At 33.8% G+C, this 27,936-nt stretch overlaps 1 protein-coding gene across 22 annotated transcripts in view; it reads right to left on the reverse strand.

The window, feature by feature from the left end:
- Positions 1-27,936, reverse strand: part of LOC148609929 (uncharacterized) — a 74,844-nt gene that overhangs the window by 32,521 nt on the left and 14,387 nt on the right. Inside the window, exons 5-7 of one of the 22 annotated variants that reach the window (XR_015914619.1) lie at positions 17,336-17,516; positions 16,632-16,717; positions 14,573-14,702 (exon numbers count right to left, since the gene is read on the reverse strand). The exons of 9 other annotated variants lie outside the window; for them this stretch is intronic. Coding sequence is in view for 12 of the 13 variants with exons in the window: in XM_088541504.1 (XP_088397630.1) it covers positions 23,356-23,810 (455 nt within the window). In the remaining variant the exon portion in view is untranslated. Of the gene's footprint in view, positions 1-4,607; positions 5,136-6,638; positions 6,992-8,422; positions 8,937-9,666; positions 10,491-11,146; positions 11,889-12,464; positions 13,217-14,089; positions 14,703-16,578; positions 16,718-17,335; positions 17,517-20,046; positions 20,732-21,300; positions 22,029-23,051; positions 23,811-24,533; positions 25,092-27,936 lie in introns of those variants that run through there. 12 more of the 22 variants (XM_088541515.1, XM_088541519.1, XM_088541509.1 and 9 more) reach the window with 12 other exon arrangements.

Genomic DNA, 27,936 nt, shown 5'->3' on the forward strand with positions numbered 1-27,936 from the left:
ACATACCCAGTAATGCAATGTTTATACAGCTCTCTTGTACCTTTTGTTTACAAACATAAGATAGACTTCTAATACAAGATGCTTCTAAACAAATATAATATTACAGTAATTTAAAACCTCTGTACATGATATGCCCTCATTTTATTGATAAATATGTGTTCTATCCATTTAAGCGTTCATGTAGGGGAGGTCATTTATATACAGCTCAACGCATAAAAGGCATAGTTCAAATCCTAAATGCCTGTCATTTAGAGTAAATATCCGTCTTTATTCCAGTTCGTACGCTGAAATATTGCACAATAAGCAGGCATTATAGTTTCGCCTTTGGATATGCATGCACCACCTGTTTTCAGTTAAAAAGGCATTCCTCTGTTATTGGGTGTATAAGATAAACATTTTGCGGGTAACAAGTTCACAGTCATATAGCCTTATTAATATAATTATCTTTATCTATAATTTTTGTAATTGGGGAGGGGCAGTTCCCACACGGGTAGTCTCACAACTTTGGATAATCATTATGTGATAAAATTGTTGAGTCCATCCGTGCACGTAAATATATTGGCAGCTTCAAAATTATGGTTGATAACGCATTCGCCGTATATTGTTTGAAATGGTCTTTTGTGGAACACCATATGTTTTAGCTGCCTGTCTCTGTGACATCCCCCCTGTAATAACGGAAAATAGGGCATGTCTTAGATCATTATAGTCGTAACCCTGACGTAATTTCCGGTAGGTGTTTGGTACTTGATCTGAAAAAAAAAGAACAAAAACATGTAGTACATGTATAATGGAAGATAAAGCGGGTTGAACTTATATATAAAGTTTATTATAAACCGAACCTTGACAACCTTGAATTAAACCTTCCGTCAATAAGAAAAATCTGTTTATGTTGAAACCAGCCTTCACTACTTTATGCCCGTTTTGTGTATTTAAACAAAACACCTGCCTTTACAGGAGAATACAAAGATATATCATATTCATAGTCAACACTAAAGATTTCCCATCGGTCTATGCGTCTAATTATGGTGTTAAATATAATTTGTGGCAGGTTTAACCTGTACGAGGGAAAAGTTTAAAACAATGATGGTCTTATCGATGACAACTCAAGTTCTCTTGTAGATTTGGGAAGGCTTGTCTATGGACCAAGTTGTTCCATATGTTCAGATTCAAGTTGTTTTCTTTTTCTAATTTGGAATTTTTCGGTCATTTTGCCTCCACTAAATTCATTAATCCCATAAAGTCGGCCGGGTGAATCTTCTTGTAAGACTAAAATCAGACTTTCAGTGCTTCTAATGTTATATCTTAAATTCGAATTTATTACTGCTGTTATATTAAAGTTATAAATACATGTAGTAGTTAAAAATAATTTTTGAGATTGAAGAATTCAAACCTTAATATAACACTGCTATGAGGGCTTTATCCTCTATCACAATATTATATATAAGACAGTTGAAACCAAACGCCCTGAAGAAGCATAAATTCATACCACCTTTCATTCTGTACGTTCTATCTTATTTTTCTAATAACCTTCCAATACGGTTTACTAAAATCTTCCTCATATGGGTCGCATTGTCCTAATACACGTTCCGAATCGTTATGGTCCAAATGTCTTAAGGCCGAAACGTAGTGAAAAGAATTTCGTTGTTTCTTTTCGTTTCGTTCGCATTTTATAGGTACCCAAGAATTATGGGTTAAACTGATTACCTCATCTCAGTAAACATTTAGGCACCATACTGTTGACGGTTTTGGCCATCCCAATCTTGGAAAAAAAGCTATGATTCGATTCCTATTTAATCACTGCAGCTACCAAATGTTTTCCAAGACTGTTTTGGTTCTCAAACGCATCTTCAAAACGGAGATGCCAAAGATGCTATTTTAAGCTTCAAATTAACATGACAACCGAATATTGTTAATTTTGTTCCTATCATTACTACAGTGAACCTAGTTGAAAATACAACCATTAACTCTCAAAGAAAAATTATCAATTTTTCACAAAAAGTTCGATACGATTCCTTAAATATAAATCATGCACGTGTTACATGTAATTGTTCAAACTGTCCAAGAAAAATATAAAACATTTCAATAAAGGCGGTGTTTATTCACATAAAGTAACACATGAGCATGCATGCACATGAACATTAATAAGGTGAAAAATATAGATACGTGTTTATATATGACATTGACTAAATAAAATCGGACAAAAAAATATTGTCATTTCTTTACATTCAAGTTATGTATGATCTGATTGGTCGAAATTAGACTTGAAGAGGTATTGGATGTATTTAACTCCAAGATTTTGTATAAACCGGCACTTGAACACTTAAGACTTTTTCAAATATATGCATATTGAACTGTAAAATATAAAAAAAAAACACCTTTATAAATAGTTATCTATTATTGTCTGTCATATAAATCCTATGAGGTCGCCGACTGTTCTCTAATGGCTGACCATTATCTTTAAAGTCCATTCTTTCGAACAAATACTTCTTCAAATTGTTTTCCACTATCCACAAACTGTATTCTTAAGTACATATACATATGCACGTATACGCAGAATGTTGTACATAGTAGCATATTTGTAAAAAGAAATAACTCTTTTTTTTTAAATCTTCGCAAGTTCCAACAATGCATTGTTTTACCAGTTGAAGCGAAATTCTGCTGTACAAGTTAGTTCAAAGTACTGTTTCACAGATAAGAACAAAATTGTTTTTTCCAAAGTTTACCGACTTATTAATATCGCTTTACAATTCACTGGTTTAATCACGTAGTTGGTAGTTGCCTATACTTTCTCACTTTCCTAGAAATGGTTTTCTGGGGGACACCAAATGCATAGGACGCTTGAGTTTGCGACATTTGTCCATTTAACACGGCCGTAACAGCATCAATCAGGTCGTTTTCACTGTAGTTCCGATACGAGAGATAACTTACTGCAAAGAAGAAAATATGATTATGAATGGTGTTTCTAGAAACAAGCATATCAACAGAATGATTAGCCATTTGCATATATACATGTAGTTATTTTTACTTTCTTATATCGAACATAGAAATGTCATAACAAATATTGCAACATGCGATTTTAACCCTCTAAAGTTAAAAAGTACCATGGACATTTGCAGTTTTGCTTGAGATAAATTAACTGATCTTGTGTACATGTACTACACCTTTTATACCTTTCTATCACAATCAAGAAAAAAATGTTTTGTGACTGCAGACCAATTTAGAATTGTGATGATTGCCTGTTTTTTTTTTCTGAATCTAACGCATTATTTTACTTCAACTGATTTTGATCTTTATATTATGCATATAATTGTAGTCCTGAATTTTCTAAAATAAGATTGCCCCAATTGTCGAAAAGTACCAATGGCAATCGGAACTCCTCAGACTTTCTAGTTGCACAAAGAAAAACTTCGGAGACACTATGCGGAAGAATCTTTCCGGAATTTGACCCATCCGATTCTATAATTATAGTTCTACTGGTTGAAATTTTTACCATGACTTTCCTTTCTAGCTCCTCGCTTCGCGCCAAAATTCTTGGCAGAGTTACTGTCCTTTTGTGAAGTCTAACTAAATTTTTTAGCGACCTGGTGGGTAGAACTACTTTGAGTTGCGTATGACTACAATTATGGCATTTTTTTTCAAGAAGAAATTCTCCTTTCTGCATCCTAGGTTATTTTTTTAGTGTAGCGGAACTGACCGAGTAGCTCCAATTGCTACCAATGGGACTTTGCGAATTTAGTTCGTCCCTTTTCTTACTCGTACCCCACTCGTCTAAATGTCGAACGTTTATATATACCTTTCTCGTTCTATAATACGAGAACTTGTTTTCATCATAATGAACTTTTTGTGAGGTCAAGTCAGTTATATTTTTTATATTTAAAAAAAGAATCATTGATTACTTTCTATCAGTGTGTCCATAGAATTTCTAAAGTAGAAATTAATAAAAACTATTTCTAACCATATATTGTCAGGTAAGTGGTGAATGTAGTAAAGCAATGCAAAGTCATGTGGTTAAATTACAAAGCACATACGTTGTGATAAAATATTTCTTTTTTTATTCCGAACTGGTTTCCAAAGTAACAAACCATTAAAAGAAATGCAAGCATTACGACGATTTTAGCCATAACAATTCATTTACTCAATGAATAATATTGATGGCATACTACCATTTTTTGTAATAAAAAATCTTCCATAAAATAATCTCTTCTGTAGACCTAACTATCACACTTCTTGTTTAATTGCATACACCTGTACGTACACATACCACTCACTCAACCTTAGTCATTATTGACACTCTTCCCGACGCTCGGCCGACACGAACATGCAAAATTTTTAAATGATTGTGTAAGTCAATTACTGACTTTGGGACAAGTTGACAAGATGCAATGAAAATTTTACACTTAAAACAAATTATATAAAAATGTGATACCTTTCGGTTACCTCACATGAATATTACATTAAAATGGAGCATGACCAGCTAAATATAAGAACCGGAAGTAACACAAAAGGTAAGCACTTCTATTATACAATTGAAATGCATTGCGACAACTCATTATTCGTACAAACCACTGCCGAGCTCATGTTGTCTTGTATAGATATTTAACAACATGAAAGATGTATTAACTTTATTTATTCTCTAAAAAAGGAGATCAATATAAAAATATAACTGCAATATGCTGAAATGAAAAATTGAAAGGTTCACACACGAGATAAAGAAACAAATATAAATGTAAATAGTTAAGGCAACAATGAACTAGGTTAAACACTTCGAAGTAATGCTGTTAATAAAAAACTTTTAAGTTTATCTGTTCACGACGAACTTCCTCCATCAGTTTTCTCAGTTCGTTTTGTCATGATTCTAGAACGACGAGTATACAGTGTTGTCTGTGGTACACCAAAAGCTCTCGCGGCTGCAGCTGGTGTCATAGCTCCAGAAATAACGGCCTCGGTCGCCTTTTCTAATGTCTCCGCGTCATAGTTCCATCGCCGACCATCACAAAGTTTCTCAGGATAAAAAACTCCGCCTGTCCCTCGAGAAGTGTTTTGTAGACCTGGTGGACGCTGGACTGAAGTAGACCTCATCAAAATATCAGCTCTTGAACTCGGTCTCTTAGCCCATCCATCAGCAACATGCCGCTCTAAAATAAATATAAATAGTGCGATAGTTTGTAATTAAAAAATCTACAATTCAGTATCGTATATGTAACACGGCTAAACCATCCAAACAGAAAACAGTTCTAAATTCTAAGTTATTTCAAATCAGATAAATTCGTATTAGATGTATTTCTTCCCGCTTTTGAAATTGTTATGTTGCATTTTATAATATTTTAATAATTCACAACCAAACACGACAGACACATATTTATAGCTAGGTTATCTACATTCGTACATTTTCCTATGACAGAAAACCAGTATACATGTACAAGATCCCTTATTCCATCCTCCAACCCTGAAAATGTTGGAATGTTTGTTTTCCGTGCAAGTTCCTTTTGCACAGTAACTTGAACGCTGACCAGAAACGTTTCAGTCTGTCAGACTTTTGCAGAATAATAAAAAAAATAAGATGTTGCATTAGGATACAATTTGTTCTAATTGAATTCCAAAACAGTAAAACGAGCGACTAATATTTCTTTCAATTAAGTCTTTCATGTTATTCCTTCTTGGTTTTTAAGTGTAAGTTTGTAAGAATCAGGCAGTGGGTGAAGTTTAATTTTACAATTTGCACCATCAAAACCAAGGAAAGAAGACAAAATATTCCATATCACTTTTTGTTAACTGAGTTTTGATTTCATTGGAATGCACTGAAAATGAACATTTCAAGGGCAGATAACTCGTTTTTTTTTCTAACATTCTATTGAACAATTTCACAGTAAATTCACCGATTCCGGGATCAAATAATGGTATTTTCAAATAGAGAAAACATCTTTCAAAAATGTTGAGTGAGATTATATTTGATATGCATGTTTCTGATTTTTCCCAGTTTGTTTAACTATGATTACAAAAACCGACACCAACCAACAACGCATACTCATATGAGAGTCACCTGCAACACAACTGATGAAAGCATATATAGATTCTCCTTCGAATTCAGTCTCGAGGGAATTCAAGATTTCCCAACTTCCAATTATATATTTCAACCAATCAGTTTCAGTGAGTGGATTAAATCTAAATTATAACTGTCGAGAATGGGGTAACTCTTGTATGCCCCGACAGAATTAGAGGAGAATCTGTCTGTAGAAAATTCGGAAATGTAAAATGGTGGAAAAACTCTCGCAGAAAGTTTATCACCGCCCGGTGGTTAAAAAGTAAAGTGCATTTTTAAACACCGGCTTAGAATGAGAGAAAAAACTTATCGACAAACTGTAAGTTATCAAAAAAGTCCGGAATCAAAACAAGCAATATGCCACACTTGTAATGAGGCATATAACTTAAAGATATTGTCAGAATATCAAGTGGTAGTGACACATAATATGGTCATGTGTACTTCCTATGTAAACAGTTACCGGAAAATGACAGACAGACGGATGAACAAGAGCAATACGCCGTATAATTATCACACCATCAAGAATAATTAATAATTCAAGGCCTTTGATAACGACAATTAATTTATATCAAAATACAGATTTTTTTTCAAAACAAAATTGTCATAGAAGTCGTTAAGATTTATCAGTATTCGTTGAATTTCCTCCATCAGATTTCTCTGTTCTTTTCATCATTTTGGCACGACGAGTATACAGTGTTTGCTGCGGGATTCCAAAAGCTCTTGCTGCCGCAGCTGGTGTCATGGATCCAGAAACAACGGCTTCTGTTGCCTTCTCTAATTCATACGCATCATAATTCCATCGCCGACCATCTGCAAGTTTTTCTCGATATATTTTCCCGCAATGGAAGTGTGCGCCTTGGGGGTGCGGTGCTACCATGCTCATTGTCGGTCTCATCGGGATTTCATCTACCGAGATCCGAGACTTTTCCCTCCAGTTTATAGCAGGCCAAACTAAAATACAAATGATAAAAAATACCTTATATGACAAATCTTGAAATTTCGTTCCGCTTTGATGCAATCTTACAACATAGTAAAATTAAGCAAGTTTTTTCTCTATTATGCAGTGCGTACCAAGCACACATGTTCTTACATTGTTGCCTACATTTGTCCATCTACTGTAAACCTTTATTGCTTTAATCAATTCACTCGTAGTTAACTAGAAGAATTGTCAAGATAAAAAGAAAAGAACACTTCCAGTGAGTCCTGCTTTAAATGGATTTCCGGTAAGTTGGATCACCTCATTGTATAGTCATTTTCTCGTACATTTACATACAGTGTATGACGACATCCATTAGAGATTCATCAAAATCTATTGAACAGTTGAAGAGTTAGGAGCTGCACTTGCACATTTACAACCTAATAATACGTATCCTTTCTGTAAAATTTAATTGCGTTTGCACTTACCAGGTTTTAAACGTGTTAAACCCCTAAGTTTGATTCTATCCCATTACAGGAATCAGATATTTACTATCTTCCTTCAAGCCAATATAAATATGTTTCCTAATCTTCATTTAAAATTCGTCCATCCTTTATGCAGGTTATACATGTAAGAGTTTTTACAAAAATGGTGAACGAACGGACAGACATTGAGATTCTGGATATAAAAAAAACTGTTTGCAGATGGTACTTAAAGGATTACCGAAATGGTTTAAGCATGGATTTGATGAACTGAAAAAAGTCAAAGCAGTGTGAAATGGTTTACTCTACCAGAGGAAGAGGAAATATGTAAGCAAGAAAACTTATTATTTTTGGTTAAATCGAGACTAGAAGGGTATATTCTTTTCCAATCTCATTACATCACTTCTTGTTAGACAAATATCCATTTGCTAATAAGTTCCTTGTTTAACATTCATATCTACATCCTGCTTTGCAACCTCAAAACAATATACAATTTGACGAATTTAAAAATTCAAGATTAATCGATTTTAGTATATCCAGACTTTTCAAAAGTACACATGTACTACAGAACTCAGTACTGAGTAAAGCATGTGCATGATTAAGTAACTCAGTCCCTCCTATGACATTCTACCTGTAGATATGGATTCAACCTAATTCGTGTACTAGTAATTTTCCATTTGTATGGTTTGTAATCCTTTTTGTCGTTGTTCTTCAGTTTCAATGATGTCTTTTTACTTTGTTTTCCTTCGTTTTGCCTTTTTTCTCTTTGCCATTTTTGTTTATAAAATGGGTTAATGCCGAAATTTAATCAGATGTCCCACGTGGTATACTTGATTTGTTTGTATGGCAATTCTCTTTATCCTTATAAGTTGGTTTCTCACAAATGAAGAGCATTTTTCTTTTTAATTCCTTATCAAGAAGAAATTTCCTTTAAGTATTACCAACATATACGAATTTCTATTCTTATAATAATAACGTATCAAATGTTTTCATATTACTTTATTATAACTGAAAATAAACGATTTTCCAAACATATATGTGATTTCCGAGGCAATACAATATTCAACATGTAAAGTACCAAAAAAAAAAACACACAAATCTTTGTATCTATCCAGGGGCCGGATCCAGGGTTATACTCCCCCACGCCCCCCCCCCCCTCCCCCAAAAAAAAAAAAGAAAGAAAAAAAAAACACCACAACCATAATTTGATTTTTTTTAAATCGTGTAAAAAGTTGGCAAAATAGCCAGGATCCCCATTCAAATCTATAGATACACCCCTGGTATCATTGTCTTTATATATATTTCGACGGTTGCTCTAAACCCCATTTCCTCATCCGTACAGATATAATAGTCTGTGATACTCCAAAGACCTTGGCAGCCTGTCTTTGGGAATATTTCCCTTCCATTACCGCCTGTATAGCTTTCTCTAGTTGGTAGTTTGCCTGGGTGTTTGGAGCATACAGTGGACGTCGCCTAGGTCCTTGTAAGCTTGGTTGCTCTGAAATGTATTCAAATAAACGTTGCAGCATGTTTACAAAACTTGCTAGGTAATATGCTGTATAACCGTTAAATACTAACAATACACGCATTAAATGTCCATAATCTTAGTCCAGACAAGAAAAAAAAACGAAATTAAGATATCAGTAATGCATGTTCACAACTATCCCTTTACATTATACCTTATGTAAAACTACCAAAATTTAGCAGGGTGGTGTGATCAAATACAATACAGATGTCCCTTACATCATCTACCAAAATCCGAGCGATGGGTTCAGAGGACTTCCAGTTTCAATATTAGCATAATGTTAATGAGTGAATGGGCACTGACCGTTACTCTATTGCTGAGGACACAATATCTTAACTGCAATAACCTGACTGGTGAATTACTCTGTTATTTCTAAAGTGAAATCATGAGAAATCACAATGAGAATAGTCCCCAACAATTATACATGCACCTGGTGTCCGACAAGAACTCACAATGAGAGTGTGTAAAAGAACGAGCATGTTTGAATCGAGGATACATGTAAACAACTGACACATGTAACAAAATACTTCATGGGGATAAAATGTTGGAAATTTTGGACAATAATGATAATCCAAGAACGAAGACAGTGCAACGTTTACAACAAAAAATATGTGTTGGAAAATAAAACGATTTGTTTTAGTAACAGATAGCTGCATTATAGACAACTTTTTGTCATATCAATCAGAAAAGACAAATACCAATATAAAAGCAATCCACAACTCCTGTTTAATGATACATGTACATGTATAATAACAAGTTATACATATAAGCACTTAAAACCAACAACAGCTCTAAATGCATGTCACGCTTTTTACACACAAAGAAACCATACACATTTAAACACAAAAAGAAAACGATCATAAGTCACAAAACCTTCTCTTAGCACACAAAATATAAACACCGTCATAAATCATAAAAACTTCTCCGTGCACATATTATATGAACACAGCCATAAAAAGTCGTGCACAAAAACATGAATACAGTTATCAAAACTTCTCAACATAACGCTTCAGATTATTAAACGTCACAATTTATTTTTTAAATTGTATTTGTTTAAGCAGCTTACAATAGAGGACACTTTACCGCGATAAGTAGGTTTTGTTTCAAAAAGAGTTTTTTCAGACCTAAATATATTGGTCTAGCATAATAAAATACATCAGAAGGTAACCAAGTAGTTCAAGTCCAACTTGACAAAGCTGGTCGCCGTTCTAAAAAAAACACTCCGCGTGATATCAGCCATATTAAATCGACCTGAAATATCATCCCAACTTCACTGATGTTGATGCATGTATACGTTCTCAGATGGTTAGAAATTAGTTGCAGAATTCATGGAGTCCTTTTTCACACGTAAAGCTTCTGATTTCTTTTTTCTATAAATCCTAGATACAATAGATGACCGAGGAACACCAAAGAATTTGGCTGCTTTTCGGCTTGTCATTTCTCCATTTTCGCATGCCTCTACAGCTAAATCCAACTTTCCAATGTTGTACTGCGGAAGCTGTGTCCTTAATAGTCTATATGCAATTTCTGAAACGGAGGAAAAATTATAATTGATTTTTTAATCCATTTAAAGTGATGATAGGTTACTTCGCAAATAATAAGTTACTCAAACGTTCACATACACTGTTCCAATTCACTTACAACAAAAGCCATTAAAAGAACATGATCAGACAAACATCGAACCATGGCTTACAAACACCAATATCAACTTGATAATATCTATAGTGTATGTTTACAATGAATTCCATCTATAAATGCAGGTAAACTCCTTTCTTTCCCACCATTTCCCTTTTCATAATCCATTAAAGAAATAGATACTGCAGTGAACAAAAATCAAACAGAAAATTTTAAGTAATTTTCAATATACTTTTTAGTACTAGTACAATGTTTTTATTTTTTTTTATTCATTAATATTTTTTCATGTTTTATTTTATTTCACTTATTCTTTATTTATGAAATTTATTCACATTTTAAAACATAAGAGAGACTTTAAAGCAAAGTAAAACTAAATGCGGTTTTCTCGCCTACATTTCACGTTCAATCAAGTCCGATTTCATTGAATATAGAACAATAAAATGGTTAGAAAAGATGCGAAGTATGACAGGCAGGCCAAGTGCAAGATAAAAGAACATCTCATTCGCAGGCAGACCAAGTGCAAGATAAAAGAATATCTCATCCACTCACTTGTTTAATTATTGCTTTATTAATAATATAAATGCCGATGGAAAAGTTTCTGTTAAAAAGCACTTTACTATAATAAGACCCATACCACCCTTGTAGTCAAATGCGCTAATAACTAAACAAATAAACTATTTACAGATTGTTTTAGAACATATTAAACTGCAGTATATTACAGAGCAAATTAACGGCACAACTAGTCAAATCAAACTCTGGATAACACACTTGAATAAATATATATAGAATAATTAATCAAAATTGTTTGGTTTCACCCATGAAACCCTCAGTTGTTAATCAGACGGCTGAATCAATTGTCTGCTGTATCTAAAATACTGTAACTAAAGTTAAAACATTCAACTGCAATGCACTACGAGTATGAAGGGTTCAAAACGTTGTTTTTTTTTCCTTTCCAAAACAACATGAATAAATTAAAAGGTGTTCTTTATAGAATGTTTTCTTCATTAGTTCTTGGTTATTCGTCACCTTTAAAACTATAAATGTTATGTTAATATAAACTGTGCTCCAAACCACTCCCGGTCTACAAGCAAATTAAAAGAAACTATCGTTTTCCGAAAGAAATTCCAGTTTGCTTTTGTACTCGAAGATATATGGTAGCTCTTGGCACTTGGTAATATGTAGCAGCTTCACTTGGCTTCATGACTCCTCTAATCACCGCGTCAACAGCATCATCCATACACTTCGGATCATAATGGCGTCTTTTTTCACCTCTTCTTGAAGGCTTTAGAACTGAAATCATATGTAAAAGTTTATATTTTATGGGCGCAAGCTTCGTTCAAAATGTGTACGTTCATTGTCAATTCGTGAGCTAAAAATAATTTGAATCCTGTCCTGTTTCCTAATATTTCAAATCGTTTACAAAAAAGCGATGGAATACCTGTAGTATATCACAGCAATTGAAACGCACATTTGTAATTGTGGTAGTACTATGTATGGCGTCGTTACTGACACTAGAGTTAACCTTAATTTAAAAGACTACAAAGTTAAACCTAACTGATGGACAAAGTTTCATAGAGGTAAATAATGTACATGTATGCACCAAAGTCAATGATGCTGTTTTGACGTCAAACAAAAAATTACAATTACTAAATAGTTGACGATTTTCAATCCTTCAACGACCGAAAGAGTATGGGCCTATGACCCTTACCAATGGTTCGATCTAACAACAGGACTGAAATATGAAACATGATCGTCTTAAAAAAAATGACAACCTTTACAGAACATTCAAACCATGAAATAAAGAAATAATTATCTCCCATCCATACAAGCAATAAAACAGGAACAAAGAGGCAAAACAAAGGAGGGTACGTATGTGTATGATTTATTAAGCTTTTCAGATACACTAAACTACACTTGACATATCAATAATGCGATGTAGTTGGAATGTAAATCAAGATATCCCAGTACAAAAGAGTATAGACAAATGCCCTTGAATCTACAAATACATAAATAGTCTCCACATACTGAACAAATGTACCAAACTTCTAAAAAAAAAGTTTAATATTCTATTCGTCTGATAACAAATGACGGTAATTAATGCAACGACTATTCAAATAAAATTGAATGCTTTCTAAAGCACAGCTAAGTATGTCCACAACGCAAGTACTGCAGTATAGTCAACACTAGATGAAAATCATAAGAAAAATAAGTACGAATTCGAATTCAACATCAATATGAATCAAGTCTTCTTTGTAGTGAGTGTTCTTCTTCACAAGTTTCTGCCTCTGTCTTAACCTCGGAATGACTTAATGATTGGGATTCTATCCCTTCGTCAACCGAAACATTGCCAGACGTCATTAGCGTTTTTATCGGACTTTCCTCGTTTTTGTAGTCTTTACACCGAAATGGATCACACTGGTCTTTAGTCCGATTCAGTCTAAAGTAAATGGTCCTTGATGGTACGCCGTATACAATTGACGCTCTACTGGCCGTCATGAGCCCTAGCTGAACACATCGGACAGCTTCTTCTAAATCTTTCGGGTCATAGTTCTTCCTCGTGACTATAATTCTACCCCTACAGTTCTTTCTCTTCCTTTTCTTCCTCCTAGGAAGTGACGCTGAAAATATAGATTTGTTTCAGATTAATTGTCGATCTTGAACCATGTCGATTATGTCAGCTAACAACTAACGAATTAACGTAGATTATTTAGAGCACTAATGCTAATAATAATTCATAATGTCATCTACAAAATATCACTCTAGCTAGTGATTAAGGAGTTGTTTTGACTTGAATTTGTTTCCTTTCATCTGAATGCCAAAGAATATCAAATTGTTCACATCAAACCAAAATTCCATGAAAAGCCATTTATACCCATCCAACGTTTCGATCAACCTTCATTTAAGAGATGAAACCATAGAAACCTTCATGAATACCATGAGTACAATGATACAAGAAACTTTTACAAAAATCCTTGGATTTTTATAATCGAATTACACATATAAATTACAACACTCAGAAGTCCATTATGAAAAAAAATCAATTTTTACTAGTACATGTAATTCACGGCAAGTAATATTTATATCAAGACACAAGCAATATCCCACAGATTTCGTTGGTTATTGTGAGTAGTATTTTATGGACTAGATAATTCTGTACCGACCTCAGCCTTTGGTTTCGGTCAATATTCATGTTTTCAAGTTAATATCATTCATCTTGAACCATAAAACACTGAACTGCGTGTCAGGTTAGCCATTTATTGTGCTGTCAACTGTTGTGTTGGCTATTTGTTTGATAGAATGATTTCGTAGTCTTACATCCTTTGGTAGATATTTATGTTGCTTTAGTTAAAATATATGTTAAAATTAACTTTTAGAAGTTTAAATTAATAACCATGGGTCGTTTTATTTATGCATTCAGGTGGAAAGCGATCTTACCCGACACTACATCTAATCTACTACGTAAAAGCTCATAAAAATAATAATGAAATACATAGCAGTTAAGTCGCTTTATTCAATATATTCAATTAACCAGTTTTTACTAAGGTTTCACTACTAATCTCTTTATAAATTTAATATTCATACACATGCGATGAACAAGATGGTACATACATCTTATATACAACAGTTTAATCTCCAAGTAGTAGTATTAGAATGGAAAATAGCAATAAGAGAACGCACCGTGTTTGGGTGTTGTTTTTCTTTTAGAAAAAAAAAACATGCACAGAGTTCTACACTGTCACGCTTTAATGACGGATAATAAATCCTTGAATGTTTAGGGAGTACAGAATGTTAGTGTGACATATACGGTTCATTATGTAGAAATGGTTCGGGGATTTCATATCTTGTTGCCAATTGCCCGAAAAAGCAAAATATATCAGTATCACTGCTTTAATAGTTAGTTCGTTGCAAGTTTGGGTTTTTTATATATCTTGTTGGCTATGGTCGAACGTGGCACATTAAAATGCCTTGCTGCCTGGTAAGTATTCATCTTTCCTTCTCGAACACAATCGACAGCCCTCTGAAGGTTTTCTTGGCTATACGAATACTTTTGGTAATATCGCCCTGTATTGGTTGGTTTGGTAAAGAACTGCAAGGCTTTGTTTCCTACAAGATATAACAGTGTCTGCTCAGTGTTCAGAAACATTTCTTCAATAAAAAGGATGCAACATAAAAATTAAAAATAAGTCCAGAACATGTGAGCAGTACAACAACAAAATAATCCCGCATTACACAATCCGGAAATACATTATGAGATACACTAGCTGGGTCAAGTTAAGTTATGGAAACAAATATTCAAATAAAAATGTGTTTACTGAGCAGCAACAAAATCACAATACATTTGTCAAAAGACCGTAGATGTAATAAGTACTTCACGCAGTTCCAGTTCTCTGATCTGCATGATTGCAGAAAATATTGAGTTCGTTTGAAAAACACTTTGAAAGAGCTTTTTTCTTGTTGCCAGATTTCAAATATATATTCGCAAGAAAGAAAGGAGATCATATCCTTATGCTATGTTCCTTAAATGTATAATTGGTTAAGACACGGTTAACTTAAAACATGTTGAAATTTTTATTGACAAAAAAAATGTTTCCAGGTATTACACCTATTTCATACAAAAATTATTGCATATACAATGATTCAGAAACCAGATTACAACCAATGAAAATCAGAACTGAGAGTGTCCCAATTTAGGGACATATCCACTAGCAACATAAAACACAGTTAAAAATACATTACATCTCCCTTTGCTAAAATTCGGCTTCTTGTGCATCAACTTTCTCACAGAAATGCTGCAAAACCTTGACATATTGTTTCATCAAAAGCCATTAACCGATTAAGGGATAACTTCACAATGAATATGAATGAGTGAACTATGGGGTTCTTATATAAACCTCAACTTAGTTTGGCATGTGTACACTGGTGATATATTCTAACATGAAACAAACATTATAAGCGTATTTTGTTTCGCAGATGACGTGGATACAGGCAATGGGTTTTCCAGTCGGATCAACGTTGACTCTGATTCATCAGCAAATATTAATTGTTTATATTAATATGCACTAAATATTACAATAGGGTATGTAAGTCTCGTCATGTGACCCCGTGATTTCACGAAATTCAATGGGTTTTAATCTACTATTCAAAAGCATAGAGATTTGTCATTTAGAGAGCGATGAGTTCAGTGTTATTGGCAAAAATCTTCCTGTGTAAAAAAAATACCGATAAAATGACAAATAACTATTTCCACATGATAAATGTAGTAAGAAAAAAAAACAAACTTAAAGATTTTGCATTGTTATACGTTTCCAGTACCCGGAAGTAAACAATAAAATCCAGGTCGGTCTTCGGTTTTCAATATGTTTTACATCGGAAATTCCGGTAAAGAAAATGAAACTAAAACGAGACTTACATACCCTACAGTCAAATATATTTCAAGTATATTCAATGTTGACATCAGCAAAATACACTTGAGACGTCGGAAATATAATCAACTTGCATTAAAGGTAACAGACGTTGACATTGACGTAGTCGAGTGGGCTGCATCGCTTTAATGTTCATTGTAGAAATTATCTACTTTTAACATTTAGTCAAATGCACTAAAAACTTAAAGGTTCATTTTAGTAAAATTATCTTTAATCGGCAAATGCTGATATTAGTCAAATGACTAAAATTCTGTTCATACTTGACGGCGAACGTGCAAGTCAAATGAACAAATGAACAGCTCGGTTCAATACTGATATGCTTGTAAGATAAATCAATGCAATGTCGACAATCCACTTTAAGTATAATCATGTGCGTTACTACGATGAAATTGCACGTCACTTCCGTTTAATGTAGACGCACATGTAAGCCATGAACACTATACTGTACGTATGCGTACATTAATATTACATTTTTTAATGTATAAGGAATGATTCAGCGTAAGTGTTGAAGATGCATGTTCTTTCTAACATATATTTTGTTGGAAATGGTCCCTCTAGGAACGTTGAAATATCTAGCAGCTTGATAAGTATTCATAACACCAGCCCTTACTGCTTGGACTGCTCTTTGTAGGTTTTCCGGGTCATAGTGGTGTCTCTTTCGGTCTTTCTTTAGCACTGGCTTAGTTTGCAACTGTCCTGAAAAGTAGTTAAAACTTTTGATATCCAATGTCTTCGTATTACTTTTAGTGTTTATTTTACATAATACATGTAACACGACATTTGAAAGCACCAGTATATAGAAGTAGCAAGTGTTCAGGTGATAAAAAATGTCTCGGTATAATATCACCATTCGGAACAAACAATGCCGCACTTTTTATCCATTGAAATGGGAAAGTTAACAATGTCAGTAACAAACGTATGGATTGTAATATCTAACAGAACAAGTAAACAACAAAACATCCAGTTACACTGAGGCTGTCCTTAGCATTAGAGTGAAAGAACGTAATTATTAAGTCGTACGGTTTCTATCAGTAAATGAAAGGGTCGAACTTCAATTTACGGGTGGATCAACCACAGCATGATTTGCAGTCCAATGTATGATGCACATCTGCAATTTTCGGGAGAAAATTCATAAAAAATTATCAATCACAACTTTTTAACTGTCAACCCACTTTTCTCCTATCAAATCACTCTACGAACTTATAATCGACTTCATTTCATTTAGGGCCTGAAAAGGTTCAACACCGCTAAAATGCAAGTTCAACAAAAACTTCTAAAGCATTTCCATTCTATGCATCTAATACATTTTCTAACATTGTAAATTTCCTAAATTTCTTCGCCTTCCTGTATACAGTCATCCGAGGAACATTATAAACATCAGCGACGGAGTCTAAGCTTATTCGCCCTTCCACGTACGCTTTTACGGCACGGTCCATGTCATAAGAACTGTAGTTTTTGTAACCCTTGCTCCGATCCCCTTTTCTGGTTATTTGGTCTGCAATGAACAGAAAAAATATTGAAAGTCGTTTTTAATAAAAATGATAATTTAAGAAAATTCCTGTAACACTTAAGAATTTACAAGAAGTCTTGTTAAGAGTTTTTGTTAGATTACGGAAGATTCACTCGTTGAATTTCTTCCGAAAACTCTTCTTTTTTTATTCACATACATGTACTAATTAACTGTTCGGCTTGATACGTCGTAGTATTGGGCAGCTTTATTAGAAGTCATTTTGTCTTCCAACACGACCAAAACCGCTTGTTCTAGAACTTTCCTATCCTGTCTGAAACTATAAGAAATGTCGTTGAAATGAGTATATAATAAGACCTTGATTCTAAGTGTCAATTTATCAACAACAAAAAACAGTCCATGACATTCAAAGCGCTTTTCTTTCTTAAGTATACATGTACCTACTTGTATGTTATAAAAGTCGTTATACTATTAATTATCTGTAAATTGACATAAATAGAATATTACGACAAAACTCCAAAGGTCAACACGAACATTTCCCACAGGATGAACCAACTCTTTCTTTAAAAGAAACAACGCCAAAGTCAAAACACACACTTGCTTGAATGAAAACGCTCAGCTCTAGAAAATTACAATGATAGTCTAGCAATACAATGTATATAGCAAATATTTACAGTCAAATATCATTTCAGGGTCGTTCTTAATTGAGAGGTGCACCAACAGCACATGAAATTTCTGATGATTGCCCATCTAGTGATGACCTTGCACCTAAATTACAATTTATGATCAAAATATTATAATAAACCGTCATCCAAAACTCGAAATCAACGTCCATAAAAATGGCAAACCTAATATGAAGCCTTTATCAACATAGACTGTGTCAAGTATATGTAGCAGCAGAGGAAAAAGTCACGAAAAAGGTCTAACAGACAAGTAGACGGACTATAGGGTAATATAGTTCACCCCTCACTCGAAGACGGAGACCAAGTTCATAGAAATTGTTTGAAGCGTGTTTAACTTACTGTCCGTATGCATGGAAATCCCCAATTTTCAGAGATTGTCTGACTCTCATAAGTATGCAAGTTAGAAATTCGAAAGGTAACTATAAGACAAAAAAGAGCTTTGGGAGCACAGCATGATATGACCGCAGCAAGTTGACCTCTGTTCACTTGAGGGCAAGTGTGGATACAATATTAGTTTTTGACACAATTAAGCATAGGGACAAACAGTTCAATTAAAGGCGAAAAAGTGTTGCAATGCATGAAAGTGTGCTAATCAAGAACCTTTGACTCTGATCCTTGTAACCAAAAAAGCATAAATCTGATATAAAAACTCAGGCAGAAATTTTCACAAGGAATTCATTAAAAACATTTCAAAATCAGACCATATATGAAAAAGAAAATGTTTTGCCCCTTACAACTCGATAATCGTGAAAGATATCAGAAATCTAATTGAAAAACGCAGGGAAGATTTCGTACCCCTTTAACTCCAAAATGGGTAAACATATGTCTATCGCGTAAACTTAAACATTATTTAAAACAAGAACACAGTGACATCTTAATCATTAAAATCGGATCAACTATTGACTTTTTTAGCAATTCTAACGATAACACCTATTTTCCCCCTTTTAATGCATCAATTTCAAAGGGGCGGGTCAAAAACCTCTAGAAACTATAGGGCCCTCAGAATTGATCTTATAATGAACATGTCAAGTCTTGATTCCATTTAGCTTGAATAAACTAAAGTTAACGGACGCCAACGACGACAGTGTATTACGATTATTCCGCCGCAGTTGGTATTGAGTTCGCTTTGACATCATCTGATATCCATGATGCTTCACCATGGCAACCTAACAGATGTAGCTTACAACCTCGCATTTCATTGGACAACTGTGTGATTTCAACCGTAAAATGTAAGGCTCTATTGGAGGCATTGGTGTCCGGAATATTTTCGATCACTATCATTTATTGAAAAATCTTTTATAAATTGAATATTTGGAAAGAGTTTACTTGTTGAACCAATAAAATAATTAAAATGCGAATTAGCACAGTGGTCATACAGTCCACCTTATAAATTCTTAATCAGTTTTGTGTATGGAAGTGAGAACATGCGTCGGCTATCTTTTTTAAAGATAGTACTCGTTCTTTTTTGCGGTCGTATTAAAAATGCTATACCGAGCATCTGAACTGTTGATCAGGTATGTTGAAGTTTCTCCTTAAAATTATATTCGTCACTTTTCTCAGCAAATTATCGACATACCAATGGGCACTGACTGTGTCCCTCTTGTAGGCGATTTGTTTCTTTATCCATATCAAACTTCATTTCTTCAAAATTTTGGAATGAATTTAGGTAGTGCTTCTAAATTCAAACTATCTTTGATGTTCGGGAAATTTATATTTAATTCATATTTAAGTATAAACTTCTCAGCTACATGTTTCATCATCTGTACAAAGAACACATACACATTTGTTCTGAGTTTAGGGCACACCATGCCACAGACCAACAGTATTATAAACAGCAAAGCATGTATAATTTAAGTATTTTTTTATTTAGACTTTGGATTAAGATTCACGCTTTTATAATGACTCAAAAATAGACAAAGAAGTCCCTTTCTAAGTTCTTGCACATCGTCCACATTATTTCATCAACATGTTCAATTTAAAAAGCAGTCTGAGTCAGATAAGGTTGTCTATTGCAATGAATACAAACATACTACTACCCACTGCTACATTAGTATATATGTGTGTATATACATCCGCTTAAACCTTTGGCTTTAAATCCATCAAATGAAAATGTTTTTCATTTGTTTCTTGTTTGTTTTATTATCTGTTTCTGTTTTCTTCTATTCTTTTCTTTTCTTCTTGATTTCGTCATTTTTTGCAGGTTGTGTTTTTGCTGCAAACGAAGTTTCAATACCTTAAATTCAAAACATATCAAAATTATTCAATCGAAGCTTTCCTGTAACTATTATTTCTATCTGGAAAACTCCTTCAAACTGCCAATTTACTGAATTGTTTCCAATTTAACTTCTTCATGGGTTTTAACGCATACTTTGTTTAACCGTTTCTTCAAACGGTATCTAAGAGTCGGGCGAGGAACACCGAACATATTTGCAGCCTTTAATTCTTTCATTTCTCCCGAGGTAACTGCAGCAACTGCTTTCTCTAAAGTTTCTTTGTCATACTTTCTATATCTCCGAGGTCGGTTAGTCTGAGGCATATTCTTTAAATTCACTATAATACCTGAAAAAAAACACACATGACATGAAGTCCATGGCAACCTTTCATCCCAAAGAAACACCTTTTATATGTTCAATTCCAGTTTTAGTTTTTCTCTACCTTTCATACCACATGCATTAGTCAGCTTTTCACACTCAGCTAATGATAAATATCTAGACAAACTAGTGCACCTTGCATATCACCTGAACAAAACTAGGCTATGAACGAGCAAGCTACATGCAACTATATACAACGACATACCACCCTAGTTGCCAGCCAATACCATTTCCAAAATATCAAAACACGAAACCATTCATCACTAGTTCGCAAGGTCCTAGATTTTCACAAAATTGAAGTGAAAAATACAGGATCTAACCAACATTTCCATACAGGTCATTTACTAGGGTTCTTCATCTACAAACATTTCACACTCCAAAAACAGTTTCATATATATAACTGAACTGGAAAGATATATTCTAGTATAAAAAAAGAAAACATTCGCACACTAGAAACCAAATCGACTTTTTAAAATCATAACAACCATTTAGAGAAAACGGCAGATCTCAAAATGTAGTAGTGAACAGAGAGAAAGAAATCTTTTCAAATTTAATAATAGTGTTTTTTTTTAACTTCAAAATGGTTAATATACATATTATATACAATGAACATTACAGACCTTCTAAACTGTTCATGTAACTTATATCCAAAATAAATGAAAAGTCTGTTCATTGTCAGATCAAATAACTCATTGAGAGAATATTTGTATTCCATATCTAATAATTCAAATCCTACTGGGTTTGAATGAATATACTTATATATGTAAGTTCAAGCTGTCCTATATCAAAGTGATGATCATGTAGGTAAACCTAACAAAAAGAACATAAAACCTAGTATTACTGGAATGTGATATTGAGTGTTCTTCTGTTTCGTTCAACAAAAATTCAATCCATTTCAATTCATCAATACGTTTCTCCCAGCAATCTGATATTTATTCTTTGACCGAAACTTTCCAAAATGACTAAACTATCCAGTCGTGAAACACAATAAACGTCGGTATGCCAGTAATATATCGTCATATCCAATCTCTTTTCAGTCAACTCAAAAGCTTGAAATGTTCTAAGACGTCAGTTTTGATTATTCATTGACCGAATCTTCTTTAGTCTACTGAAAATTGTCTGTTGCGGCACTCCATACACTTTAGCTGCCCGACACTGAGATAATTCTCCTGATAAAACCGCTGCTATTGCTTTCAACAGCGAGTCCTCGTCGTACTTTTTTCGTGTGTTCCATCCGTGTCTTGGTGGAAATACTGGACGATAACCTGAAATTACATGATGAATTTTTACTGTTTCCATATTTTGTAGAATCAAGCATATCAAGTGTTTCCAAATATATTATGTTAACACTGACCTGTTCATTGAACAACGAACCTCAACACAAGCAACTAATACTACGTACTACGTATACTGAATGTAAGAACACTTCAAAATATCTATATCTTTCAACAATTATCTGACAAATTTGCCAACTTTAAAACTTGGGACAATGGTTCAAAAGTCATTTAAAAATATTGTAATACGACGGACGCATGCAACCAATCGGTGGATGCATATATGCTACCAAAGCCTTGTCAAGAAAAGACTGTACTATTTTACTTGAAGGTAATCATCTTGCAATGATTAAGTATACTTCAAAGAAAAAGTAATAGCACTCAATTATAAAATCACATCAAACCATTATTTATAGCACACTTAATACCAAAACAACTTCAAACGAACAATTACAGCACTATATACCAAAAACACTACAAAACAAATATTTGTAGCACTAACTACTAAAACCACTGCAAAACAAATAACTATAGCACTAAATATCAAAACCACTTCATACGAATACTTGTAGCACGAACTACAAAACCACTTCAAACGAACGATTGTAGCAATAACTACCAAAATCGCTTCAATCGAATATTTGTAGCACCAAGTACCAAAACCACTTCAAACAAAAATTTGTAGCACTGACTACTATAACCACTTCAAACGAATATTTGTAGCACTAAATACCAAAATATACTTACTTCAAACGAGCAGTAATTTTGTAGATATTCAACTTCACACAACGTTATGATCAGGATTTTTAATTGATATTGCAATCATTTATAAAGTCTATTCAACTAGGTTGTTTTAACATATTGCAGTGAAGATGACATGTTTAAATGGAGTAATTCATTTATTCTAAAAGTACATGAATCCAAAGCCCGCCCCAAGATTGCAATCCGAGATAATGCATGATTCCATGGCAATCAAAAAAAGATGAGAGTATGGTTCTCCTCTTACAGCAATCATTAACACAAATAAAATCTTTAATACCAAGCACATATATTTTATATATTCAACAAACAAATATATTTTTATGCATCACACATGGGAAAAATCAGTCAAGTTTCCGACATCACAATACACTATCAAATGCATACCGGTATCTCATTTTTGACGTAAAAATCAGCTCAACAGCAGTTCACACTATATTATCACAAGCAATAATCTATTTGACACAATATTTACAAAGATACTAGAGCGCATGACATCTGATTTTTATGTCTTTTAAACCAGTCTTCGTGCCGAATTTTTTAAAATACCTATGAAACATTAATAAGTAGTTTTCGCCTTGCTTATAGTTTCCTCGACTCCACTAGCGTTGCGATTTTTATCGGTGATGAACATTTTTAAGTTGGAATGTCCTGCCTCGTTTCCATTTTCACTTTCTTCGCGATGTAAATTTTCGCTTTCGTCATCAATAAGCAAATATACTTGTTCGTCAGTGTTGCCTTCATAGCTCAAGAAATCCGCGGAGTGTTTCTCTGGTTTAATTTTTTTGTTTGAAACTTCCATCATGTCTAAACTCCTCAGAAACTTTTCCCGGGCCTTCTTAACGCGATAACTTATCGTCCTTCTGGGTACGCCAAAGGTATTGGAAGCCTGATAAGCATTCATGCTACCGTCTTGGACGGCCTTCACCGCAGTCGTGAGATCATTTGGACTGTAAGTCTTTTTATTTTTCCCTCGTCTACTCGTCATGGTAGAAAAATTCTTTGTATAACAGTCTGAAAGACATACAACATTTAAGTACACGACAATCATGCAAGATCTGTGTTATTGTTTACTAAACACACAAATAACAACATGTATATACTAAACATCGACATAAGCAGATCTCAAGATGCAATACAAAGTACATTATAAACTAAGCTACAGGTTAAGTTATGAAAGAAATCTAGTTTCTTCGAGATCAACAAACGTGAAGAATTCACCTTATTTAATAAAGAAATATTAATCAAGCAGTCAAAATAGTCAAACAAGCTTCGATTCTGAACATTCTTTACCTGATGGCAAAGAATAAACTTTTTTCCAAAATACTACGAAACGGAGTGTATCACATAAAGACAACATCCATGCAAACACCACCAACAACAGACACATGGAGGACACCGATAACCCAACAAAACTACGCTCATTATTAACCATCAGATACAAAGGCTTCAAGCATGTCCTGATCTGATTCAACAATGGACCCCCAGAATACATGTACGCAACCAAGATAAAGGCTACAAATATTACAGTCTCCAGAAGTCCCGGAATTCCTCGCATGTTTCTTATCAATAATTCTAAGGTTCGGTTTGGTTGAACCATCAAGTTGCATCAGAAGTCAACCCTCAAATTTCTTAGAGCAATTCTGAAAAAAACTGTTTCAAAGTAAACATTTTACAACATTTAAGATTTTATTTTAAGTAATCTTTCTGTACAGCAATTTTAAATTATTTAGAGCTATAATGAACATTAAGCAGTACCTCTTGTTTCTATATAAACTAATTTTCTCATTTTTTTTTAACAAATATTTTAATAATTACTGTAGCAACTTAATAGAATATTCTAGCATAGTATTGAACTCTGTTAATAAAAGCGTGACAACATAATAATAATAACATTAAATTCATCGTTATCTAGAAACAACACAAATGGTTCCAAAAAGGTGCCTCCATACCAGGATGCACAAGCAGATATTGACCTTATCTGAATAAAAAGGTAACGGTAAAAAGCGTAGGTAAATAAGGTATGAGGGATTAATGTCATCAAAATCCAACTGTAAGTTTGCAGAATTTAGGGTGTTAATATGTTTAAAGTCCAAATTTCGGTCAAATTTCACACGTCGTGCTCCTTTTTCACGAACTTTTTCACATGAAACAGTAAGGTAGTTTTCGGTACACCAAACATATTTGCAGCTCTTATAAATGTAAACTGATGATTAACAACAGCGTCTATAGCCCGTTGCATTTGTTCTCGACTATACTGCTTGCGTTTCACCTTCTGTTTCATTGTGTTGGGCCCTGAAACATAGGTTAAATCGATCAATAATCTAAAAACTTTACAATTCCAAACTAAAGTAAAAAAAAGAGAAAAGGCTCAAATTTTATACTTCCTTTTTCATTTTTATTTTTTGGTAACATCAGTCGAATGAATACGTCCTTAAACACCGATATAATGCTATACATTTACTAACAACATATAATGAGGCGAAGTAATATGTATTCCCAACCTCAACTTCCGAAACTCCTATGAACAATTAACAAATTGAAATTCAAACTAAGTAGGAATTAAAACACATTTAAACAGTGGCGTGCAATCATATTACCAAGTGATCAACAACCTCTTATCATGGAGTTTGTCGATCATTTGTTTAACATTTCAGACAATTACTTTAACCAAAAGAATGGGTTAAAACATGTTTAAATCTACTCAATAACTCGCACCAAAATAGCAGAGAAGAAAATATTATATAATCAGTATACATGTAATTCAGAAAGTGAGTTTCAAAAGAGAAATCTATACTTTTTATATTTTTAAGCAATGCAAGGTTCAAAGGTCAATAAAACAAAGGAGCGTTTTGTTTGACTTTCTGGCAAAGTATTTTATTCAAAATAATTCATTACAAAGTACTCTCTCCAAAATGAAGTTCAGTATTACATGTAAACACATTGAAGATTTTAAATGCTCTTGGTTAACAATATCGACTTGTTCAGTTTACTCTGATTTAAGATTTAGTCAATAAAAATGTCCGGAGTTGTATTTCTTTGTTCAGAGAACATTCCACTGAAGTTCTTCAGAGTTCAACACTGTACCAAATTCTCATCCACAGGTTCAACTGAAGATGCTTCTCTAACCGACTTTCTACAACCTTTTCACGGACTTTCGATAGAAACAGGGGATTATAAACTGGACGCTAGTTGTTTAGAACTTACTTGTCGAGGCCAGGTTTATTTAGTGGAGGTCGTATAACTGCTTCCTTAAATGCCTTCGGAATATACCATTCATGTAATGACTTGATCACTATTTTCTAGAGGTTATTATTGGTGCTAGGCTGTTTAAACACCGATTAAGTAACGAAGCTGGCAGCGGGTCGAGTTCACTAGATTTCGAACAAGCCTTTGAAATAATCTTCCGAATTTCATCAACAGACGTAGGTGTTAAGACATAAAGTACATGACCGTCAAATATAATGTCCGCACAAAAGGCATCACTTCCGTTCGGAGAGGAATCATTTGCACTTGCAGTTGATAGATTTTTCCTGGTTTCAATCTTATTGAAGTAGAAGTCACCGAACGTATTCGACAGCAGATCTTTGTCACACTCATGAGATGGTAAAACTACGGTCTTCGGGTTATCCATTCATTTGTTTGTTAAATGGAACACTTTCTTTTGATCACATCTGACTTCCAACATTTTATTTAAAAAATAGTCAAGTCTTGTTTTTCAAAAGTAGCTTTTGTGTTTCTATCAATTGTTCCTTGTACAGATGTTTATGAACCTCGGACTTCGTCTTCCGCATTATACACTCTGCTTTACGGCGATCTGTTGTAGTGCTACGAGGCTGGGTTGAGTGCCATTCTGTATTCGTTATCGTTTATATTGAAGTGGAGCATGCTTCTCGATGATTGAACTAAGCACCGAGTTTTACGTTTAAACTACTTCGTCAAACGAAGCTGTATGGTTCGGCGTGATATTCGAACAACTGATGCCGGTTTCAAAATCGTGTTATGAATTATCACATATTCTTGTTTTTTGCTTTGGTCTTCGTGACCCAGTCATAAATGGTTGAACGTGGTATTCCAAATTTTTCTGCCGCTTTATATGAACTCAGTTTGCCCTGAATGACCATATGGACCGCTTCCATGAGTGTTGCAGAATCGTAATACTGCTTCCTTCTATTAAACCTTGGAAGCAAATCTGAAACATGAATAACATAAGTTTTGTACTTCCGTCGAACAGAGCACCGATAAGTTCACATGTCAAACACAGCATTGATATTTACAGGTATCAAATACAGCATGATATTTGCACGCAAAGTCCATCAGTTTTAATTGCAATAGTCAATCGGCTGATAAAATAAAATTCTAAAATTCTCGCAGTCCATTTGTGAAAACGATAGATGATTAAATCAAACACTGCTGCAGCAACAGCACGTATTTAAAACCATAACTATACATAAAAAATCGTAAAAGACCTAATATAACTCGTTTGTTCATCAAGAAAAATCATAGGGTTCAAACAGAGGTACATTATAATAATTGGTCATTTCTATAATGACTACCAAAACAATACAATATTCTCTATCAAAGAGTTGCAAAATGCACCCCACGAAGGTTTCAATTCTATAAGTGAATATTATATTTCCAGTACATATAACAAGTAACACCTATTTGAGGACTTTTTTTTCTAGCTTTCACTGATAACTTTACATGTACTGTGGTATAGCAACCAATTTGTCACGATTTCTCAGCAAGATATTAAGACATAATGGAGAATGAACTTTTTGAATGCTGTCAACAATTGCAGCCTTGCAGGGATTAAGCATCCCAACAGAGTTAACAGTTACATGTACTAGTTTACTACATGAAACGATACAATACCATTACACAAGCTGATCTGCCCGCAAAAAAAAACATTAGATGAATTTCCCTGAACATAAAACATTGAAACGATACACATACATTTTAGTACCAAACCTTTTACAATACCACTTTAAAATCAGTCTTCATGACGATTCTTTATAAAGAAGTAAAATAGGCTGCTAAAGTCCGGTTTCGTAGGTTTTACTCAGTGAAAAGGCAATAGTCATATAGATGACAGACCATATTTTGTCTTTATTCATTACTTTCTTATCTTGTATACATG

The sequence above is a fragment of the Perna viridis genome, chromosome 8 (assembly GCF_037379345.1).
Source record: "Perna viridis isolate PV_CMFRI_1.1 ecotype Kerala chromosome 8, ASM3737934v1, whole genome shotgun sequence".
Taxonomy (NCBI): Eukaryota; Metazoa; Mollusca; class Bivalvia; order Mytilida; family Mytilidae; genus Perna; species Perna viridis.